The sequence below is a fragment of the Macaca nemestrina genome, chromosome 4 (assembly GCF_043159975.1).
Source record: "Macaca nemestrina isolate mMacNem1 chromosome 4, mMacNem.hap1, whole genome shotgun sequence".
Lineage (NCBI taxonomy): Eukaryota > Metazoa > Chordata > Mammalia > Primates > Cercopithecidae > Macaca > Macaca nemestrina.
In genome coordinates, this window is record NC_092128.1 from 21089416 (window position 1) to 21109119 (window position 19704).

Below are 19704 nucleotides of genomic sequence, written 5' to 3' on the forward strand. Positions count from 1 at the left end.
CTTTCCTTTCCTTTCCTTTCCTTTCCTCTCCTCTCCTCTCCTCTCCTCTCCTCTCCTCTCCTCTCTTCTTCTCTCCTCTCCTTTCCTTTCTTTTCCCTCCCTTCTTTATTTATTTTCTCTCCTTCCTCACTTTCCTTCCTTCCTCTCTTCCTTCTTTCCTTCTTTCTTTTTTACACAGGGTCTTACTCTGTCATCCAGGCTAGAGTGCAGTGGTATGATCTCAGTTCACTGTAGCCTTGACTTCCCGGGCTCTCATGTAGTCATTCGGCCTCAGCCTCCCAAGTAGCTGGGGCTACAGGCATGTGCCACCACACATGGCTAATTTTTTTATTTTTTATTTTTTTGTAGAAATGGGGGTCTCACTATGTTGCCCAGGCTGGTTTCAAACTCCTGGGCTAAAGTGATTTTTCCTCCACAGCCTCCCCAAGTACTGGGATTACAGGCATGAGCCACCATGCCCAGCTTTAAATTTAATTTTCTATGTTTTGTTTTCTTAGAGGGATAACCAGCTATTTTAGTACTGTAAATTTTTAAAACTACATTTCCTACTGCCAGTCCAGCATATGCCTTCTTCTTTACAGGAGGATGACATGGTGAGGAATACTCACTAACTTGACCTTCTTGATGTTAGTGTTGACCTCTTGTTCTTATACCACTGTACATATGGCAGCATCTTTTGAAGATGGCTGCACCTATCAACCCATCCTCTAGGGATCTGTGCTAATGCTGTCCCTCCCCTTGCTCCCCACCCCCCGACAGGGTCTGGTGTGTGATGTTCCCCTCCCTGTGTCCATGTGTTCTCATTGTTCAACTCCCACTTATGAGTGAGAACATCTGGTTCCTGTTCTGTTCCTGTGTTAGTTTGCTGAGGATGATGGTTTTCAACGTCATCCATGTCCCTGCAAAGGACATGAACTCATTCTTTTTTATGGCTGTGTAGTATTCTGTGGTGTATATGTGTTACGTTTTCTTTATCCAATCTAGCATTGATAGGCATTTGGGTTGGTTCCAAGTCTTTGCTATTGTAAATAGTGCTGCAGTAAACATACATGTGCATGTGTCTTTATAGTAGAATGATTTATAATCCTGTGGGTACATACCCACTAATGGGATTGCAGGTCAAATGGTATTTCTGGTTTTAGATCCTTGAGGAATCGCCACACTATCTTCCACAATGGTTGAACTAATTTACACTCCCACCAACAGTGTAAAAGTGTTCCCGTTTCTCTGCATCCTCACCAGCATCTGTTGTTTCCTGACTTTTTAATGATCGCCATTCTAAATGGCATGAGATGGCCTTTTATTGTGAGGCCAAAGCATTCACCATTCAGTTCCCCCAGCTGGGGCTTTGTTTTCTTTATAGCCCTTAGGCTGTGACAGGCCATGCTGGTAATTTGCTGAGAACAGGCACCGTGGGTCAGATGTATTTTACAAAGGGTTTCTGATCCACAGTTCATCTTTTTTGAAGTACCAATGTCTTCCCTGAGTAAAAGTCACTTTCCTAGACCAGCAAAAGCACTTTTCTGAGACAGCAAACACGGGATACACTTTGGGAGGCCAAGATGGGCGGATCATGAGGTCAGGAGATTGAGACCATCCTGGCTAACATGGTGAAACCCTGTCTCTAATAAAAATACAAAAGAAATTAGCTGGGCATGGTGGCAGGTGCCTGTAGTCCTAGCTACTCAGGAGGCTTTTTTTGGTCACCAACTTTTTTGTGAGGATACTAGTCATTTAAGATGTGTGAAATCAGAGTGAAGCAGTGTGGATGAGTGGATGGGGAACTTGCCCAGCAAAGCTTTGTCTGGATCTATTTTTCTGAGTTGTGTGGATGGGCAGATGTTTGGGAACATAATTATTTTATTCATGTGAACCCCAGTTTGCATCCCCCTTAAGGTGGCGATCCGTGGGGTGGGGGAATCAATCCACGAGTATTTCTCCCAAATCCAAGTGCTCTGTTAGAGCAGATAACACCCTGATGGAGAAGGATGGTTTTTTTTAGGCAATACATAAATATGTAGCATGTATAGACAGCTGTATACCTTAAATTTAATATTCTTTGTCTGCTGTATGGGGATAATAGCTTAAGCAAAACTAGGAGTCCTTGTGTTCAGTGATGGATGGGGAATTAATATTTCATTATACCTGGGAAAACCAATGATTCAGCTCTCCCTGTCCAGTTGTACTTAGATTAAATACAGTTCTTCTGCAATTGCTTCTAAGCCTGGAAAAAGAGTGATGACACACAGTTAAGTGGAAACTCCTTCCTAATTTATTAGAGTTTTTCTTCTTTTTTCTCCCTCTGCCTCCTGCTTCCCCTCTCTCCGTCTCCTTCCCACTAGAACTCTTCTCTTTCCCTCTTCCTCCTTTGCCCTTTTTCTCCTAACCTTCCCTTCCTCCCTCCATCCTCCACCTGAACCCCAGGGCAACTAAAAAGGGCACGCGCAGATGTTCTTATCCTATCATTCTATCACGGACCTCAGATGGACTGTGGACCCCTAAAACTGTATATAAAAATTTGGGCTATCTATATTTGTAAATTTTTTGAGAGTTATTGCATCTTTTCTTAGATTCTCTAAAGAGTTTGTGACCAAAAAAGTTAAAAATAACTGTTCCAAGATTCCACAGGAGTCATCTATCTCAGGGGGACTTTGAGTGTGGACTTCTGAAACACTAGAGCTAAGGAACTTCACGTGGCCCAGCAACCACAGGAGCCAACCCTAGAAATGTAGGTGCAGGCTTCAAAACCAGCAGAAAGACATCCTACATCCAACTCAGCCATTTCTCCCTGTGATTAAGGCTGTGAACCAGACGCTAAGCAGGGTTTTCTGTTCTACAAAAAAGGCAACAACAACAACGAAACACCAAAAAAAAAAGGAAGAAAGAAAAAGAAAAAAACGTGTAATGAGGTTAAGGGAAAAAAAGCAGAAGCATCCAAGCAAAATATTTGTGATACTTTTATGCTTTGAGAAACAAAAGCTTACATTTGAATGACCAAGTCTTGTACCTCACCACATGGAGGTTGTCTTTATGAGTTACTGTATTTCAGTCATGTTCCTTTGTGTAATTCAATTGGGATGCTAGGTATGCATTTGCATTGTCCTTTAATATTGGTGTTCTTCCTAAAGAAGAAACTCTGTGGTGCTGGATGAGGGCTGTTCAGAGAGAACCAGACATGGCCCCTATCCTCTAAGATGATACAAGAACAGAGCTAAAGATTATATAGACTATCAACAGACCTTAGCATAAAATATGCTAATACAGAAGTGGTGTAATACTACCTTTGCATCACAAATGTAGTTAAGGGTGGAACGAAGGATCGTTAACTATGGCTGTCCCAGGTCTACAGGGACATGGATAAGAATCATCTTCCTCCTGATGAATTTAGTAGGGCTCTCAGTGGCAAGGGTTGGCTGGATAGGCTGGTTCACTATGATACCTTAAATTTATGGAGCTGTGTTCTCAGGTGAGAATGAACACAGTAGTCTGTGAGGTAAAGGTGAGCGGACATTGCTGGGGCAAAGTCACATGGGGTAAGTGAGACAGCCTGGAGGAGGGCAAGGACTAGGGTTTGATCTCTGCCTGATGGGAAGCAGGGACTGAGAAACATAGGATGACGTTTTCTGGAGCTTAGAAGAAACACAAAAGATCTCATGGCTGCCATGTGAGAACAGGGAAGGTGTGCACAGATACAGTTATCCAGGGAGAAGAGGAAGGGTATATGTAACGTGATGGCAAAGAAAAAATGGGTTTTGAAATGATTTGATGAAACCTGCAGCAGGAAAAGCACAGGATCGAATATGCTGAGGAAGGGGCAGAGGTGAGTCAGAGATGACTTAGGTTTTTGCTTTGCAGTGTTGAAGAGATCTTGATGTTGACATGGTCCATGGAAGCGAGACTTGAAAATCACAAAAATGAGGTGCATAGCGGTGTCTTCATCACATGTAGTGTGAGCTGATGACAAGAACATCAGTCTGAATCATCGTAGAGTAGCCAGACTCAGGGGTAGAAGAGGAAGGTGTGTGTATCTACCGAGAGAGTCACCGGGTCCTCTGTCCTGCACGGCCAAAGAGAGAACCTGACAGTGACTGGGGAGGACAGGCAGAGGACCAGTTGACCTCTTCCGTCTGAAGCTTGGGTTTGTAATACACGCTATTTTGCCGTTCCTCCCCGTTTTTGGTGGTACCTTTTACTTTTTTCCAAACAGATAAAAACAATAATGATGTTTCCCCTTTTTATTTTTTGAAAAATAGTAAAATAATGACTTCTCTACCTAGCCATTGCCATGCTAGATTAGTATAAGAAAGCAATGTTCACATTAATCTAGCCATTACAGTTACTTTGGATATTCATGAATGAGAGTCATAACTTCTTCAATGAAGAAGAAAGGATGTAGTAAATATTTTCTATTTTTACTATTATCACCACCTCTTCATGCCATTCAATAGTGAAAGTTATTTCAGGGTTAAGATACTCAGGAACGGGGCCAGGGGGAGATAGTCCTCTAACTTCCATTGGAGCATGTAGTGGGCTGTAGTCTAATATGATTCTGACACATTTAACTGAATTCTTGCCCCTTTCCCCAGCTTCCAGAGCCCAGCCATTATATTTTTCCTTTAAGAGAATTTTACATTAAAAAATTGGTCAAGATGTGCCAACTCCTTTGAAAATTTTCAAAGGGCAAACAAATGAAATGCTAAAGGATTTAGATGAGGCATATTTATTTAATTTAAACAATTTTCTTTTCACTTTAGATATGTTATGTAAATAGTAAATGGACGTACAGTCAGCCCTCACTGTTCTTGGGTTTTGCATCCTATGAATACTGTATTTTCAATCAATGTGTGTTTAAAAAAAATCTGCTTGTGAGTGGACCCGCACGGTTCAAACCTGTGTTGTTCAAGGACCAACTGCGTATGTGTTTTTCTCATGTAAGTGGTAGTACGTCATCTGATTTCTCTTTTTAAGAATAAATGCCCATTCTCTCTATGTTCACATGTATATAAGTGTGTGTGTGTGTGTGTGTGTGTGTGTATTGTAAACCGAAAAGTATCTGATACAGGTCTCAATCAATTTAGGAGTTTACTTTGCCAAGGTTAAAGACATACCCAGAACAAATAAACACAGAATCACAGAAATAATCTGTGGTCTGTGCCTTTCTGCAAAGATGACTTTGAGGACTTCAGTATTTAAAGGAAAAGTGGCTGAACAGGAAAGAGGGAGAGTGTGGTAATCCACATGTTGCAAGAGAGAAAAGGAGCAGGTGGGGAATAGTCCATTACGCATTCATCTCGTGCTCAGTAAATCAACACTTTTCATTAAGATAAGATGAATGTTAAGCTGGGTGCTCATGACTGTGATCCTAGCACTTTGGGTGGCCGAAGCAGGAGGATTACTGGAGCCCAGGAGTTTGAGACCAGCCTGTGCAGCAACACAGTGAGACCTCTTCTCTACAAAAAATAAATTAAAAAAAAATTAGCTGGACGTGGTGACGTATGCCTGTAGTCCCAGCTACTTGGGAGGCTGAGGTGACAGGATCCCTTGGGCCTGGGTGGTCAAGGCTGCAGTGACAGAGCAAGACTGTCTGAAAAAAAGAAAAAAAAAAGGTCAACATGGAGTGTCTACTTGTGGAGATCTTTAACCTTTTATCTATAATTGTGCTTAGGAATAAAAGGAAAGGTAGTTTCTTGCATGACTCAGCTTTCAGCTTGATTTTTCCCTTTGGCATAGTGGATTGGGGTCCTGAGTTTTTATTTTCCTTTCATTATATATCAAGATAATGCCAACTCCCAATTTAGGGTTTTTGGTTGGTTTGTTTGTTTTTTCCTTTCTTTCCTAGGAACCTGTATCCGTTCGTGCTTATCTACGTGGCACATATGGAAAGGATGGAACACCTGCATTTTGGTGTTGCTGTTACCTTGGCTTTGAGTTCGTGTCTTTTTCAGTCTCTTTGTCCATCTCGATGATTTGATAACTTGGCATCTAGCCCCATTGATCATGGCTGCTCCGTTTTGTCTTTGGATGTAAAGGACTTGCTTCTCACCACGATGGTGGCTTGTTTTTATTTTCTTGGCGACAGCTAAGTGGTGAAGCTGAGGAAATGTGCCAGTTTGACCTTTGACAGGAAGCTGTTTGAATCAGCTGATATGGGGGGGCGGGGGTTGTTCTTATTCTTCACACTGTGGACTGCTAAACTTTACCAGGGATGTTTTTCATCTGAAATGACACTTAAAAGACGTATAAACACAATGCAGAAAGAACATTTTTATTTTTTCCACTCGGTATCTCAGCTTCAAGTTTTAGAAATTAGAGGGTGTACAGTGTCTACTGACTCTTACGTTTGTAGTTTAGCCAATAACTAAGACATCCAAGGATAATTCCAGTTCTAAGCCAGGGTAGCCCTACTGTTCTTTTTGCCAATAAAGTAAAACTACAAAAATAAGGTCACGGAGAAACATTGTGTTACATATTCTGCTCCTTCTCCTAGACTCTGTCCTTCCTTAACCCTTACTTCATAGATTACATTTGTCATTTTGTTTTCTGTGATTTGGTATTTATTTCCATTGAGTAAGAAAGTACAAGCCAACCTCCAGTAGTTCAGAATAAAAGCTCTTTTCTTTCATTTCAGCTACCACTGGAATGCTGTTCTCACCAAACTACTTACTGGCTGACTTTCTTCATATGAAGTCATTTCATATTTTATGATGTAACTAGTAGGTCCGATCAGCCAGTCTACAAATATTTATTGATATGATCCATAGTTGATGGTTCAGAGGAATTATTTTGGAAATGAATGTAGTAATTTTATTGTAATAGATTCTAATGTAATGGGTTTCATTTATTTTTCATACATTCGGCTATATTGTATCGGCCAGCTCTGTTGCGGCATAACAAACCACCCCCAAACGCAGTCACTCAGTCATTTATTATGGTAATCCACGTGTCTGTTTCTGCGTGGGGGTCAGCAGAGTTGTTCTGCGAGTTTCAGCTAGATTCACTGGCATCTCTGAGGTCAGCTGACAGTTGGCTAGTCTTGGCTCAGCTCCTCTGGGGGTGACTGTTCTCTGTGGCTGTCATCTTTCTCCTGAGATAACTAGATTATCCCAGCTCATTCTTCTCATGCTGATGGCAAAACTGCAGCAACCTTAGTTCCATCCTGCAAGCACATTCCAAAACTCTGCTTGTATTAAAAAGCTCACATACTATTGGTACATCAAGCCACAGAACCAAGCTGTAGGTGGGGATCAGCCCACGGTAGGAGGGCACTGCAAAATTCTAAGACAAAAGACCTGGAAGGAGGGAGGAGGAAGACCTGGAGCCAGGAATGCAACGTGTTTACATAATAAGGGACTCATTGACTCTTACTGAGTCAAGGGCTTCTAAATGGCCCCTTGGGCAATTGGAGCCTCTATCCAATAATTACCATCCTAAGCCATGAAGTAGAGCAGGCCATGTCCCTGTGTGTTCATCCAAAGACAATAGTGTCCCAAGATTGGAAATCCAGAAGTACTGTAAAATTTAAAGAAAAAGTCATGCATGTTCTGAGCGATTATCCAGAGATGCTTACTATTTGACATATTTCTTTTGATTCTTCTCTGTCACTTTCTTCTTTAATAGTATATAAATTTATATAGAGAGTTTTTGTCTTAATATTTTATCATGTCTTTCCTTTGTAATTAAAAAGGCTGTATACATGTAATATTAATGTCTGCGTAAATATTCCATTGTATGGATGCACCATAATTGACTTAACCTTTCTCTTGCTTTTTAATGTTTTGGTTATTTTCAGTTTTTGGCATTATACACAATGCCGCAGTGAGCATTATTTATGCATAATCTTTATCCACATAGAAAGTTTTCGGGTTAATGGGAAGATTACTGGCCAGAGTGCAGAGATCTGGGTTCTGCCACTAATTTGCCATGTGACCTAGGCCCAGGTGTCATTTTCCTCATCTAGAAATGATAGGCTGGACGTGGTGGTTCATACCTGTAATCCCAGCACTTTGGGAGGCTGAGGCGGGTGGGTCACCTGAGGTCAGGATTTCGAGACCAGCCTAGCCAACATGGTGAAACCCCATCTCTACTAAAAATACAAAAAATACAAAAATTAGCCAGGCATGGTGGCACACACCTGTAATCTCAGCTACTTGGGAGGCTGAGGCAGGAGAACTGCTTGAACCCAGGAGGCAGAGATTGCAGTGAGCTGAGATCGCGCCACTGCACTGCAGCCTGCGTGACACAGCAAGACTCTATCTAAAAAAAAAAAAAAAAAAAAAAAAAAGATATTTGAGCTCGATGGCCTTAAATCTCTCTATAACTCAGGATCAAGGACTAAATTGCTATACTGGAGTGGAAGCACGAAAGCAGCGCCAGTTGTTTGTCCTCAAACAAGCTCAGGGGAGAAGAGGCCACTGCTTTGGGCTTCTCTCTTGGAAATGTAGTTGTCCTTGAGAGAGAAAGTTTCCTTTTACAGTTCAGGTACCATCGCTTGCCCTGCGGTTTCCATTCCCTGAGGCAACACTGATGATATTTGCACATTTGTAAGGAAGGCTATAGGACACTGGGCATTAAGAATATAAATGGTCTTGACTTGTTTTATGAATGTGCATGCTTTGAGAATGGCTTCGCTAGATTGGAAGAACTGATTCTATCAACCATCTTCATTTTGTCTTATAATTTTTTGTATTCTTTTTTTTTTTTTTTTTTTTTTTAAACTTTTGCCTCTTCTTTTGTTTGCCTTGTGAATTAAGTTTCATCACAGTTGCCTTCACTGCACAGTCAAGGGACCTGGGCTTATCTCACAATTTCCTTGTAATTGTGTGCGACCTTTTCCTCAGGGTTGCTTCCTTACCATCCATTTCAGCCTGTACTGAGGCTATATTTCATCTTACCGTCTTTCTTCCAGCCTCTGCCAGGGATAAATATTGCTCAATGTGGGCAGGCTTTAAGTGTTGACTTCAAAAAGCAAAAGCATGGCTATGCAGGGTGGCTGACACCTGTAATCCCAGCACTTTGGGAGGCCGATCACCTGAGGTCAGGAGTTCAAGACCAGCCTGACCAACATGGCAAAATCCCATCTCTACTAAAAATACAAAAATTAGCTGGGTGTCGTGGTGCACACCTGTAATTCCAGCTATTCAGGAGGCTGAGGCAGGAGAATCTCCTGAATCTGGGAGGCGGAGCTTGCAGCGAGCCAAGATGGCGCCACTGCACTCCAGCCTGGGTGACAGAGCAAGAATGTCTCCAAACAAAACAAAACAAAAAAAGCAAAAGCATCACCATGTCATTGCTGAATGGAAAAAATGAAATCTCTGCTGTCTCTGGCTCCCCAACCCTTCTCTGACTGTCCTAAGTGGGTGTTCTTTGCAGCAGACAGTGTCTTCTAGCTCCTAAACTCCTTTGGGGAGAGTCAACAGAATCTTTTGGCTGGTGGTCCAGTTGCTGCTTCTCTGGGCTGAGCTGGGGCACGGTCTGAGTCCGGTACAGAGTGGTCTCCCTCCTCTGGCCGCCATCAGAAGGCCCTTTGTTCCCCCTCCCTCCCCTTCCACCACGATATGGCCCACACCCCATGAAGGATGGAAATCCCCGTCACACCATAGCACTCAGCAGCGCCACTCTAAAAGCAAAACGTCATCCTCCACCAGAAGGCCTGCCCATCCCGTCTTTATTTCACCTCGGGAAATAAATTGAGGCTGGGATAATTTATCAATTATAAGCTGGATTTAGGGGGGAAATAATTTTCCTCAAATATGAACCTGTTTTTGCACTTGAAGGAAGTTGCTTATGAAACACAAGTTTAATAATCTTAGATTTTAGTTCTTAGTTTCTGCATCTACCCTTCCCTTCCTGCTAGCGGTTCTGAATGATTGTACCATTTCATAAGAAAACTGGAGTCACATTCTTAAATGTAAAATAAATTTATAATGTGAACGACTTGGCTCTCCTAGCAGTCATGGGTCACTAAGTATGTGAAATGTGGTGTATGTGTTTAAGCATTTTGGTAAAGGAGCATGTCTTTGCTTAATTTTAGCCTCATTTTAGTAAAACTGGTATCAGCTAAGGAATGTGGCCTTTAGCTTGCTTTGTCTTGTTCTGTGGCTGTTTCCAACCCTCTCGTCTTTCCCTTTCCTTCCCTCCTCCCTGCTTTTCCAGGCAGTGCTGAGGCGCTAGCCCCAAAGTAATTTGTTAAGAAATACAGGGTACCTCTTAGACTCTGAGAAGAGTGTGCATTAAGTGGCGGAGGCACTCTGTCTGTTCTCTAGTCTTGTCTCTCGGTTGTTAGCTATCTCCAGGCCTGGTGATGATCAGGAAAGACCAGACAAGACCCAGACTCACCAAGATGCAGCTGTTTTCTCTGGAAGAGTATTTAGTCCATTTCAGCAAAGGGTAGATGGTTATTGCAAACCAAAGTCTCCCAAAGGGCTGAGCAAAGTCTCTGGAAGTCTAAGTTAAGGTTTAAGGCCTAGGTGGGATCACAGTGAAAACAGAAGGGAACAAAAACAAACAAAAAAAATGGAGTGAGAAGAAAAAATATGAAAAAAAACAAATATCTTCCCTTTGGGCAGAAGGAGAGAGAGACCTACTCACCATGCTCTCCCATCGTCTCCCCTTGGTTGCCAACCATTTGCTTGCTTCTCTCTCTCTCTCTCTTACTCACTGGCTTGCTCTCACTCTCACCCTCGCTCTTTTTCCCTCCCCCCCTCTCTCTCTCCCTCTCCCTCCCTCTCCCTTCCCTTTTTCTCTCTCTCTTTCTTGACAGGGTCTCACTCTGTTGCCCAGGCTCTGGAGTACACTGACGTGATCATGGCTCACTGAAGCCTGGCCTTCCTGGCTTAAGCAATCCTCCTGCCTCAGCTTCCCAAGTAGCTGGGACCACAGATGCTCACCCCTGCACCTAGCTAATTAAAAAAAATTTTTTTTTTGTAGAGACAGGGTCTTGCATTGTAGCCCAGGCTGGTGTTGAACTCATGGGCTCAAGCAATTCTCTTGCCTTGGCTTCCCAAAGTGCTGGGATTATTTGTGTGAGCCACTGTGCCCAGCTGCTTCTTTCTTTAATGTTTTTAAATTTGCTTATTTATCTGTTTTTGATTAGATAACACATTTACATGATTTGACAACTGAAAAGAGTAGCTCATTACATATTCAAAATCCTCCCTTCTATTCTATTCCCCATCAACCCAGGCTTCTTCCTGAGAAACGCAGTTTCTCTTTTCTATGGATTCCTTCCAGAGTTTCTTTAGGCACACTCACATGCAAGTGAATACAAGTATCGATTCTTACTTTACTGTTTACATCTATCGATCTTTTCTCTCACATACTTCATTTTCTTTTATTCCACTCTCAGTAATCCTTCACTGAGCTTTTTTGGGGAGAAAAACCAGTGGTTGTTTGTTTTGCTTATGCCTGATGCCCTGAACAAGTTCACATGTGTGCTTGTCTTTTTCCTGCAGATGAGGTGGAAAGTGAGAAATGGTACCTGTCTACAGACTTCCCTTCAACAACCATCAAGACAGAGCCAATTACAGACGAACCACCCCCAGGACTCGTTCCGTCTGTCACTCTGACGATCACAGCCATCTCCACCCCGTATGAAAAGGAGGAACCTCCTCTGGAAATGAATACTGGGGTATGCTCAGTTTTCTTCTGTATAAACAGGTTGGATTAAAAGATACAGGTAGATCATTCTCCAATAAGGTGTTTAATCTTTTTGGAGTTAGTGGCTGTGTACATTTAAGGACATGCAACTTTGTATGTGTGTATATACATATGTATACATTTAATAAGGGTATGTTGATTTGGTGCCAGCTTCCTTTAAAGCCATTGTTTGGAAAAAGATAGTAGGTAAGCTGATTTCAGTCTGTCTTTGATTACTGTTACAAAATAAAAAACACAGAAAATATCTATGGTAAAAAAAAATTCTCTATGGCACTGATTTTTAAGCAGTGGAAAGGGAGTGATTGAGGTGATGACACAATCTGTGGCTTACAGTGCGTGGCTCCTGGGAATGTGAGCTCCTGTGTAGTATTTTACTTTCCTAGTGAGATGCTGAGTTGTCCTTACTCAAGTCCGGAACCTCCCACCTATTGATTCATATAATAATATGAATATAATAACAATATTAATAACATTATAATAATATTAATAGTAATAATAACACTTATTATTATGTTACCCGTGGAGAGCATAAGAAATCAGGATTTTTTCCTTACTGGATTCCATGCCTACTGCAAATAGAATTTAATTCTACTCTACCTTCTTTCTGGGTATGTCCAGTGTCCGGCCATGGACCAGCATCATATTTGTACATCTTCTTGCAAGTGTTGGAAGCCTGTCTTAGCTTCCCTTAAGTTCAAAGCCTCGGGTTATAAACAACAACTTCATTAACATTCCTTAAGTCAGATTTCTTTTTTTTTTTTTTTTTGAGACGGAGTCTTGCTCTGTCGCCCAGGCTGGAGTGCAGTGGCCTGATCTCAGCTCACGGCAAGCTCCGCCTCCCGGGATCACACCATTCTCCTGCCTCAGCCTCCCGAGTAGCTGGGACTACAGGCGCCCGCCACCTCGCCTGGCTAGTTTTTTGTATTTTTTAGTAGAGATGGGTTTTCACCGTGTTGGCCAGGATGGTCTCGATCTCCTGACCTCGTGATCCGCCCGTCTCGGCCTCCCAAAGTGCTGGGATTACAGGCTTGAGCCACCGCGCCCGGCCTATTTCTTATGAGCAAGATAGAGTGTCTACCTGCAGCTGGGCATGGTGACTCATGCCTACAATCCCAGCACTTTGGGAGGCGGAAGCTGCAGTGAGCCGAGATTGCACCACTGCACTCCAGCCTGGGCGACAGAGGAAGACTTGTCTCAAAAAAAAAAAAAAAAAGAAAAAAAGATACAATGTCTGCCTCTTCAGAATAAGATAACACTGAATCAGTAGACTCATAAAATGTCACTGCATATTCACTTGTTAGTCCATCTGTGTAAATGATGAAGGGTTATAGACAGAGGCCTCTGCAAGTGTGCTAGGATTCCTTTCTCAGTAACTACCTGAGTCTCTTTATTAGACTAGGCTGTCTGGGTCTCTATTAGTCTCCTTGCTCCACAGGATTTTAGTTATTTTATTTATTACTTTTTTTTTTTTTTTTTTTTTTTTTTGAGACAGAAGTCTCACTCTGTCGCCCAAGCTGGAGTGCAGTGGCACGATCTCAGCTCACTGCAACCTTCGCCTCCCGGGTTCAGCGATTCTTGTGCCTCAGCCTCCCGAGTAGCTGGGATTACAGGCACCTGCCACCACCTCTGGCTAATTTTTGTATTTTTAGTAGAGATGGGGTTTTACCATGTTGGCCAGGTTGGTCTCGAACTCCTGACCTCAAGTGATCTGCCCACTTCGGCCTCCCAAAGTGTTGGGATTACAGGCGTGAGCCACACGCCTGGGCTAGTTGAATTATTGTAAAGCATGTAACTAGCAAAGCTCGGAGGCATGGCCTTGCTCCCGTGTATGGGCCAGGTAACTTTTCTCCTTTCCCTACCAGGCATTTCATGATTAGATATAATCAGTCATTAAGAAGCCTTAATAATAACATTAATTATTAATATTAATTATATATTATAAACATTATTAATAATCAATATTCATAAAGTTATATAAGAGAAAGGATGTAGTTTGGTGCACAGTCCCTACCCCAGGGCAAGCTGGTGGACGCCTGTGACTTTTTAAAATTTAGTTCCCGTTTTCCATGGTGATTGACTCGATTTAAGTGCATTGTAGCTATATGTAATTTACAGGCTGCTTTACATTGCAGGCAGGGAAAACTCCCAGGCTGGTGTGAGGCTGAACTGGGATAACAGACCCCCTGGCCCCTCCTCATTCTGCTAAGGTCACCACCTCTTAGAAGGTCTCTTATTTTCTTTCAGAGATCAAATGCACAGTTAGGCTCTACAGCTAAATTCTGCGGTCTTGGGAATCCTGACCCGTATCAACTATTAGTCGCTTTTTAAAGCCCCAAAGTGGAGTGAGGATAGAGGGAGTGGAAGCAATGTTTGGTTCTTCCTTAACCCAAACTGTGTATAAAGAATAAAGTTAGCAGAATGATGCCACACAAAAAAAGTACCAGAATATTTTGTAATAAAATGCCTTTACAGTACTACAAAAACTTAGAAAAGAATATTGATATAGTCTTGGGCTTGAGCATTTAACTTTCAACTTTAGAGTTCTGAGCGTTCTTTTCTTTTTCTTTTTTTTTTTTTTTTTGAGATAGGATCTCATTCTGTTACCTAGGCTGGAGTGCAATGGTATGATCACAGCTCACTGCAGCCTCAAATTCCCGGGCTCAAGTGATTCTCCTGCCTCAGCCTCCCAAGTAGCTGGAACTACAGGTGCACGCCATCACGACTGGCTAATTTTTATATTTTTGGGGGAGATGGTGTCTCACTATGTTACCCAGGGTGGTCTCAAGTAAGTTCGGAGGGTCCTGTCAGCTGTAATGCCCAGTTTGGCGATGAGAAAAAGGTTAAGAACTAAAATGACTCCCTGTCAGGGAAGCTGCGTACACTCAGCTATTCTCCAGGATAGGCAGGGCTGTCCCGAGAGGAAGACACAGGTGACAAATAGCTCTGCTGCGTGTGTCTTCAAGGCTGTGATTGGTTTTTAAAACTTGTGTTTGAAATTCTTCCTCCAGGTTGATTCCTCGTGCCAGACCATTATTCCTAAAATTAAGCTGGAGCCTCATGAAGTGGATCAGTTTCTAAACTTCTCTCCTAAAGAAGGTCTGTCTGCCCTCCCTATTTCCCTTTGGGTGTGGAGATGGTCTCTGAGTCTACAGAGAGGGAATATGGTGAGAGAGCTGGGATGAGTTTGTACCACAGATGTAGCTGACTTTATGAAATAGCTCTGTTCTTAAAAAATAAAAATTTTGCTTCCAAATAAAAATTTTGCAAGCTAAATATTATTTTCCCATATATGCACTTAATTAAGTTTCGGCTAAGTGTTACCATATTTTACTTCTAGCCAGGGTGATATTTTTCAAAACCTTTATGGACTGCTACTACAAACACTATCAAACAAGAGAACTGCAGCTCTTACTCATCCAGGTGTGAACCCTGTAGAACCCCACAAATCAACAACCATCTACAAAGGCACCTTGCTTATTTTAAACAACTCTAGTTTCAACTCTTTGTGAAGTAAATTCACAATTAATTATGTGGCCAATTCATTGTTTGTAAACATTGACTTTGGATGACAGCCATTGCAAGGAGCCCCCTCTCTATTTGGTCATGTTCATAGTTTACAGTTGTGCATCTTTTTGGGCTTCTTGACATCCATCCATCTAGAATTAACACATCCTTGAGAGGTGGTCATACTTTTTTCTTTTTTTTGAGACAGAGTCTCACTCTGTTACCCAGGCTGGAGTGCAATGGCACCATTTCGGCTCACTGCAACCTCTGCCTCCCAGGTTCAAGCGATTCCTGTGCCTCAGCCTCCTGAGAAGCTGGGATTACAGGTGTGCGCCACCACACCCAGCTAATTTTGGTATTTTTAGTAGAGACGAGGTTTTGCCACGTTGGTCAGGCTAGTCTTGAACTCCCAGCCTTAGGCAATCTGCTTGCCTCGGCCTCCCAAAGTCCTGGTATTACAGGCATAAGCCACCACGTCTGGCCAAGGTTGTTATATGTCTATATTTCTCTTTCTCTATGTCAGTTTCTTTCTGAGTTTCTCTCTCTTTGTTCTCCTGTGAAGCCCATAGCTAGGAACGGATGCAGACCCCTGAGCCTCATAAAGTCTAATGAAACTTTCTCTGCCACCTTGTTTATACAGATTCTCCTGTATAGGTCCTGCTCTTCTCACTTCTGTGCCTTCGGTCATGCCCTCACTTCCCTTTTCATTCCTACTTTTTATTTATTTATTTTTTCTGTGAAACAGGGTCTCATTCTGTTGTCCAGGCTGGAGTGCAGTAGTGCAGTCCTGGCTCGCGGCAACCTCAACCTCATGGGCTCAAGCGATTCTCCCACCTCGGCCTCCCAAGTAGCTGGGACTACAGGCATGCACCACCATGCCAAGCTGAATTTTGTATTTTCTTTAGAGACAGAGTTTCACCGTGTTACCCAGGCTGGTCTGAAACTCCTGAGCTCAAGTGACCCTCCCACCTTGGCCCACCAAAGTGACAGGATTATAGGCATGTGGCACCTCATCTGGTCCCATTCATACTTTCAGTACAAATTTTGAAGTACAGTTCATTACTTTGGTCAACAAATAAGAAATTGGCTTATACAGTTGTCACCAAAAAGGTATATGTGCTACAGTGTATAAACGTGAGGATATTTACATATGAGCACTTCTCATGAAAATATCAGCTATCTTCTTTCCATTAGAAACTAACTCAGGATTTGGTTTGTAACAATGTAGTCAGGGCTGGCCCTTTATTTGCCTTTATTATCAATAAAGACATGATTAAATTTTAAAAGTTAACAATACTGAGTAGAATCCATATCGAGACACTATTTCTTTGCACTGAGTGACAGACAGTAGTGCCTTGCAGCTTCATATACTGCTTCAAAGTAATTGCTTTCATTTGTATAACACTAGTTATTACTATCAAATGCATCTTACTCTTTTAATTTTATGCTTCGATGTGGTTCAGAAGTGTCATCACCATAACAATGAATCCCATAGTGGCTTCTGAATCCAGGGTTATTGGAGGAGAAATGTTTCAAGAATAAAGTAAAGGACAGCCCTTCCTTATTATCCTGGATAAACAGAGATAAGGAAATTCTATATCCTTGACTGCAGCAATTTCTAGGCAAAGTAGCTTGTTGTCCCCAGACCTTGCAGTAACCCAAAAGCGGCATTTCAAATGATATTTAGAAATCTGATCCTGAGGTGCCTCTGGCCAGCCCTGTAGCTCTTTCATAGGTAGGAAAGACAAGATTTAAGTTGCTTCACTTGCTTTTCTCATCATTCTCTTTCTGTCTTTTGTGAAGGGCCCTCTGCTTAGACGGGAGAACAGTATTAGAATAATTTGGCCCCTACCAAGTGAAAGGGACAGGGTGGCTTTAGGTACTTTAGGTACATTCTTGGGAATGTAACAGCACAGAGCCCCTATTAGGTTCGTCTGCTTCCTGTTTTGTTTTGTTTTTAAACTATGAAGTGCCATAATATTCATGGCATTCAAGAAACCTTGATTAACACGCTTAGGACTCCTCCTTCTTAGCCAAGCACCTGCATATTTAAGGCATGTGGTTCCCTTCCTGGGCTGCCTGCACCCGTGGCAGGAGTAGTGGGAATAGTGTGACAAGGATTATTTTAGCATATTCTTTAGCTGTAAGAGTGCCCACAGAGACTAAAAACCCCAGGGACCTCTTTGGCAAGACTGGCAGAGAAAAAGGGAAAGAGGAAACATCTAGAGAAAAGCTATATGTGGCAGAAAGAGAAAGAAAGAGTGGGAGAGAGACAGGGAATGGCAATGAGAGAGAGAGAAGAAAAAATAGCATGCCGGGGCCGGGGGACCAGGCATCGCCTGCTGTGGCCTCGGCTATTCAGGTATTCCTATAGGAGAGAGCTGCTGATTGCTGCTCATCCTCTCTGAGGGCAGTGTATTAGTCCGTTTTCATGCTGCTGATAAAGTACCTGAGACTGGGCAATTTATAAAGAAAAAGAGGTGTAATGGACTCACAGTTCCACATGGATAGGGAGGCCTCACAATCATGGCGGAAAGCGAAAGGCACATTTTACAAGGCGGCAGGCGAGAGAGAAAATGAGAACCAAGTAAAAGGGGTTTCCCCTTATAAAACCATCAGCTCTCATGAGGCTTATTCACTACCACAAGAACAGCATGGGGGAAACTGCCGCCATGATTCAGTGATCTCCCACTGGGTCCCTCCCACCACACAGTGGAGTTGTGGGAGCTACAATTCAAGATGAGATTTGGGTGGGGACACAGCCATACTGTATCAGGCAGCTATGAATGAGGTCATCTTTCTTGGGTCAGTTGTTGTGTCTCAGGAGGGCCCTTCCCGTCCATAGTACGTTGGGTAGTCTCCATTGGAAGAAGGGACGAGGAGGTGATGCGCTGAGGCTTCTCATGGCCTTCAGCAGTTAGTTCCCTGGCCGAGCAGACCCAGCTCTGTGGGCCATGCCCACCGTGGGGCTGCCGTACAGAGGACTCATTGTCCTGGAGGCTCCAGGAATGAAGTGTTTACCTGCAGTTATCTCCCTTGGCTCAGTAGCAGTGGCTGGTACAACAGAAATATGCACTGTTCAGAAAGAACAGTGAGAACCAAGAGTGCTTTCATTTCAAGGAATCCTGGTTGGATTCCTCCTTCAGAAGCCCATCTCTGCTGCCCTGGAGATGCCTGATGGACACTGGCCAAGGCTCCATAGGCCCTGGCAGAGAGGGTGTTGTGCCTCCCTGAGGAAGGGCGGAGACTTTACAGGAGAAAGTCTCCCCACTGAACTCTCACTTACTTTTCCTGTGCCCACTCCCCCATCTGAAGATGGGTTTCATGTTTTCTGAATGAAGAATGCCTGGCGTCTTGCCTGCGGGCATGACCACGCACATTGCTCCAGAAACAAACTGGCTTTTTTCAAAGCAGCCACTGACTTTTTGAGATGGAGTCTCGCTCTGTCACCCAGGCTGGAGTGCAGTGGCGTGATCTTGCCTGGGTTCAAGCAATTCTCCTGCCTCAGCCTCCCAAGTAGCTGGGACTACAGGCTTGTGCCACCACACTCAACTAATTTTTGTACTTTTAGTAGAGATGGAGTTTCACCATGTTGGTCAGGCTGGTCACAAACTCCTGACCTCATTTGATCTGCCCACCCGAGCCTCACAAAGTGCTGGGATTATAGCCATGAGCCACTTCGCCTGGCCCCTGGTTGCACGTTTATTGGTTTCTTGTATACACTTCCAGTGTTTCTTTTTGCCAATACAAGCAAATATGGGGTCCATATCCTCTTTGTCTCTGTTTTCATGCAAAAGGAGGACTCCTGTATCCAGCCTCTGCACTTTGGAGATCTGTCCGTGTCAGCTCATGGAGGCCCCTTGTGCTTTAGTTCACTGTCCCACAGATCAGTTGTATCCTGATTTGTGGCTCTGGGATGGATGAGATGTGCTTCCTTTTTTGCAGCCCCAGTGGACCACCTGCATTTACCGCCCACCCCCCCGAGCAGTCACGGCAGTGACTCAGAGGGCAGCCTGAGTCCCAACCCACGCCTGCACCCCTTCAGTCTGCCTCAGACCCACAGCCCCTCCAGAGCTGCACCCCGGGCCCCCTCCGCCCTCTCCAGCTCCCCTCTTCTCACGGCTCCTCATGTAAGTATGCAGCGGGCGTTCCTGGACCAAAAGGAACCTTCTCCATTCATTCCCATGGGGCTGTATCTAGAGCAGGACCACTCAAGGCTGTTTGTTTTTCACTTTTGTCAAGAAGTTTCTGTTTAATGGCCAAAGCGGAGTGATGTCAACCCTAAAGAACACTTTCCAAGAACTGCCCGCACACCTCACCTTTTACTACCACAATTCTCTTCCTTTTCACATGCACACTTCCGGTTTTTATTCGTATGTTTATTTTACAGAGCTATAGGCATGAGGAATAAAGATTTGGGGTTTTTCTCCTCAAAGTTCTATCATAAATATTTGTGTTAATGATCCTCGTGACCTATGTCATAGGAAATACCTTTTATATTTTAAATAAGCAATTTTTGGTGAACTTAAAAATTACTATGAGATT

At 43.2% G+C, this 19704-nt stretch overlaps 1 protein-coding gene across 3 annotated transcripts in view; it reads left to right on the forward strand.

Moving 5' to 3' along the window:
* Positions 1-19704, forward strand: part of LOC105471318 (cAMP responsive element binding protein 3 like 2) — a 128881-nt gene that overhangs the window by 75058 nt on the left and 34119 nt on the right. For all 3 annotated transcript variants that reach the window (XM_071094414.1, XM_011723742.2, XM_011723747.2), the window contains exons 3-5: positions 11451-11626; positions 14664-14751; positions 19105-19289. In XM_071094414.1, the coding sequence (XP_070950515.1) occupies positions 11451-11626; positions 14664-14751; positions 19105-19289 (449 nt within the window). The remainder of the gene's footprint in view (positions 1-11450; positions 11627-14663; positions 14752-19104; positions 19290-19704) is intronic.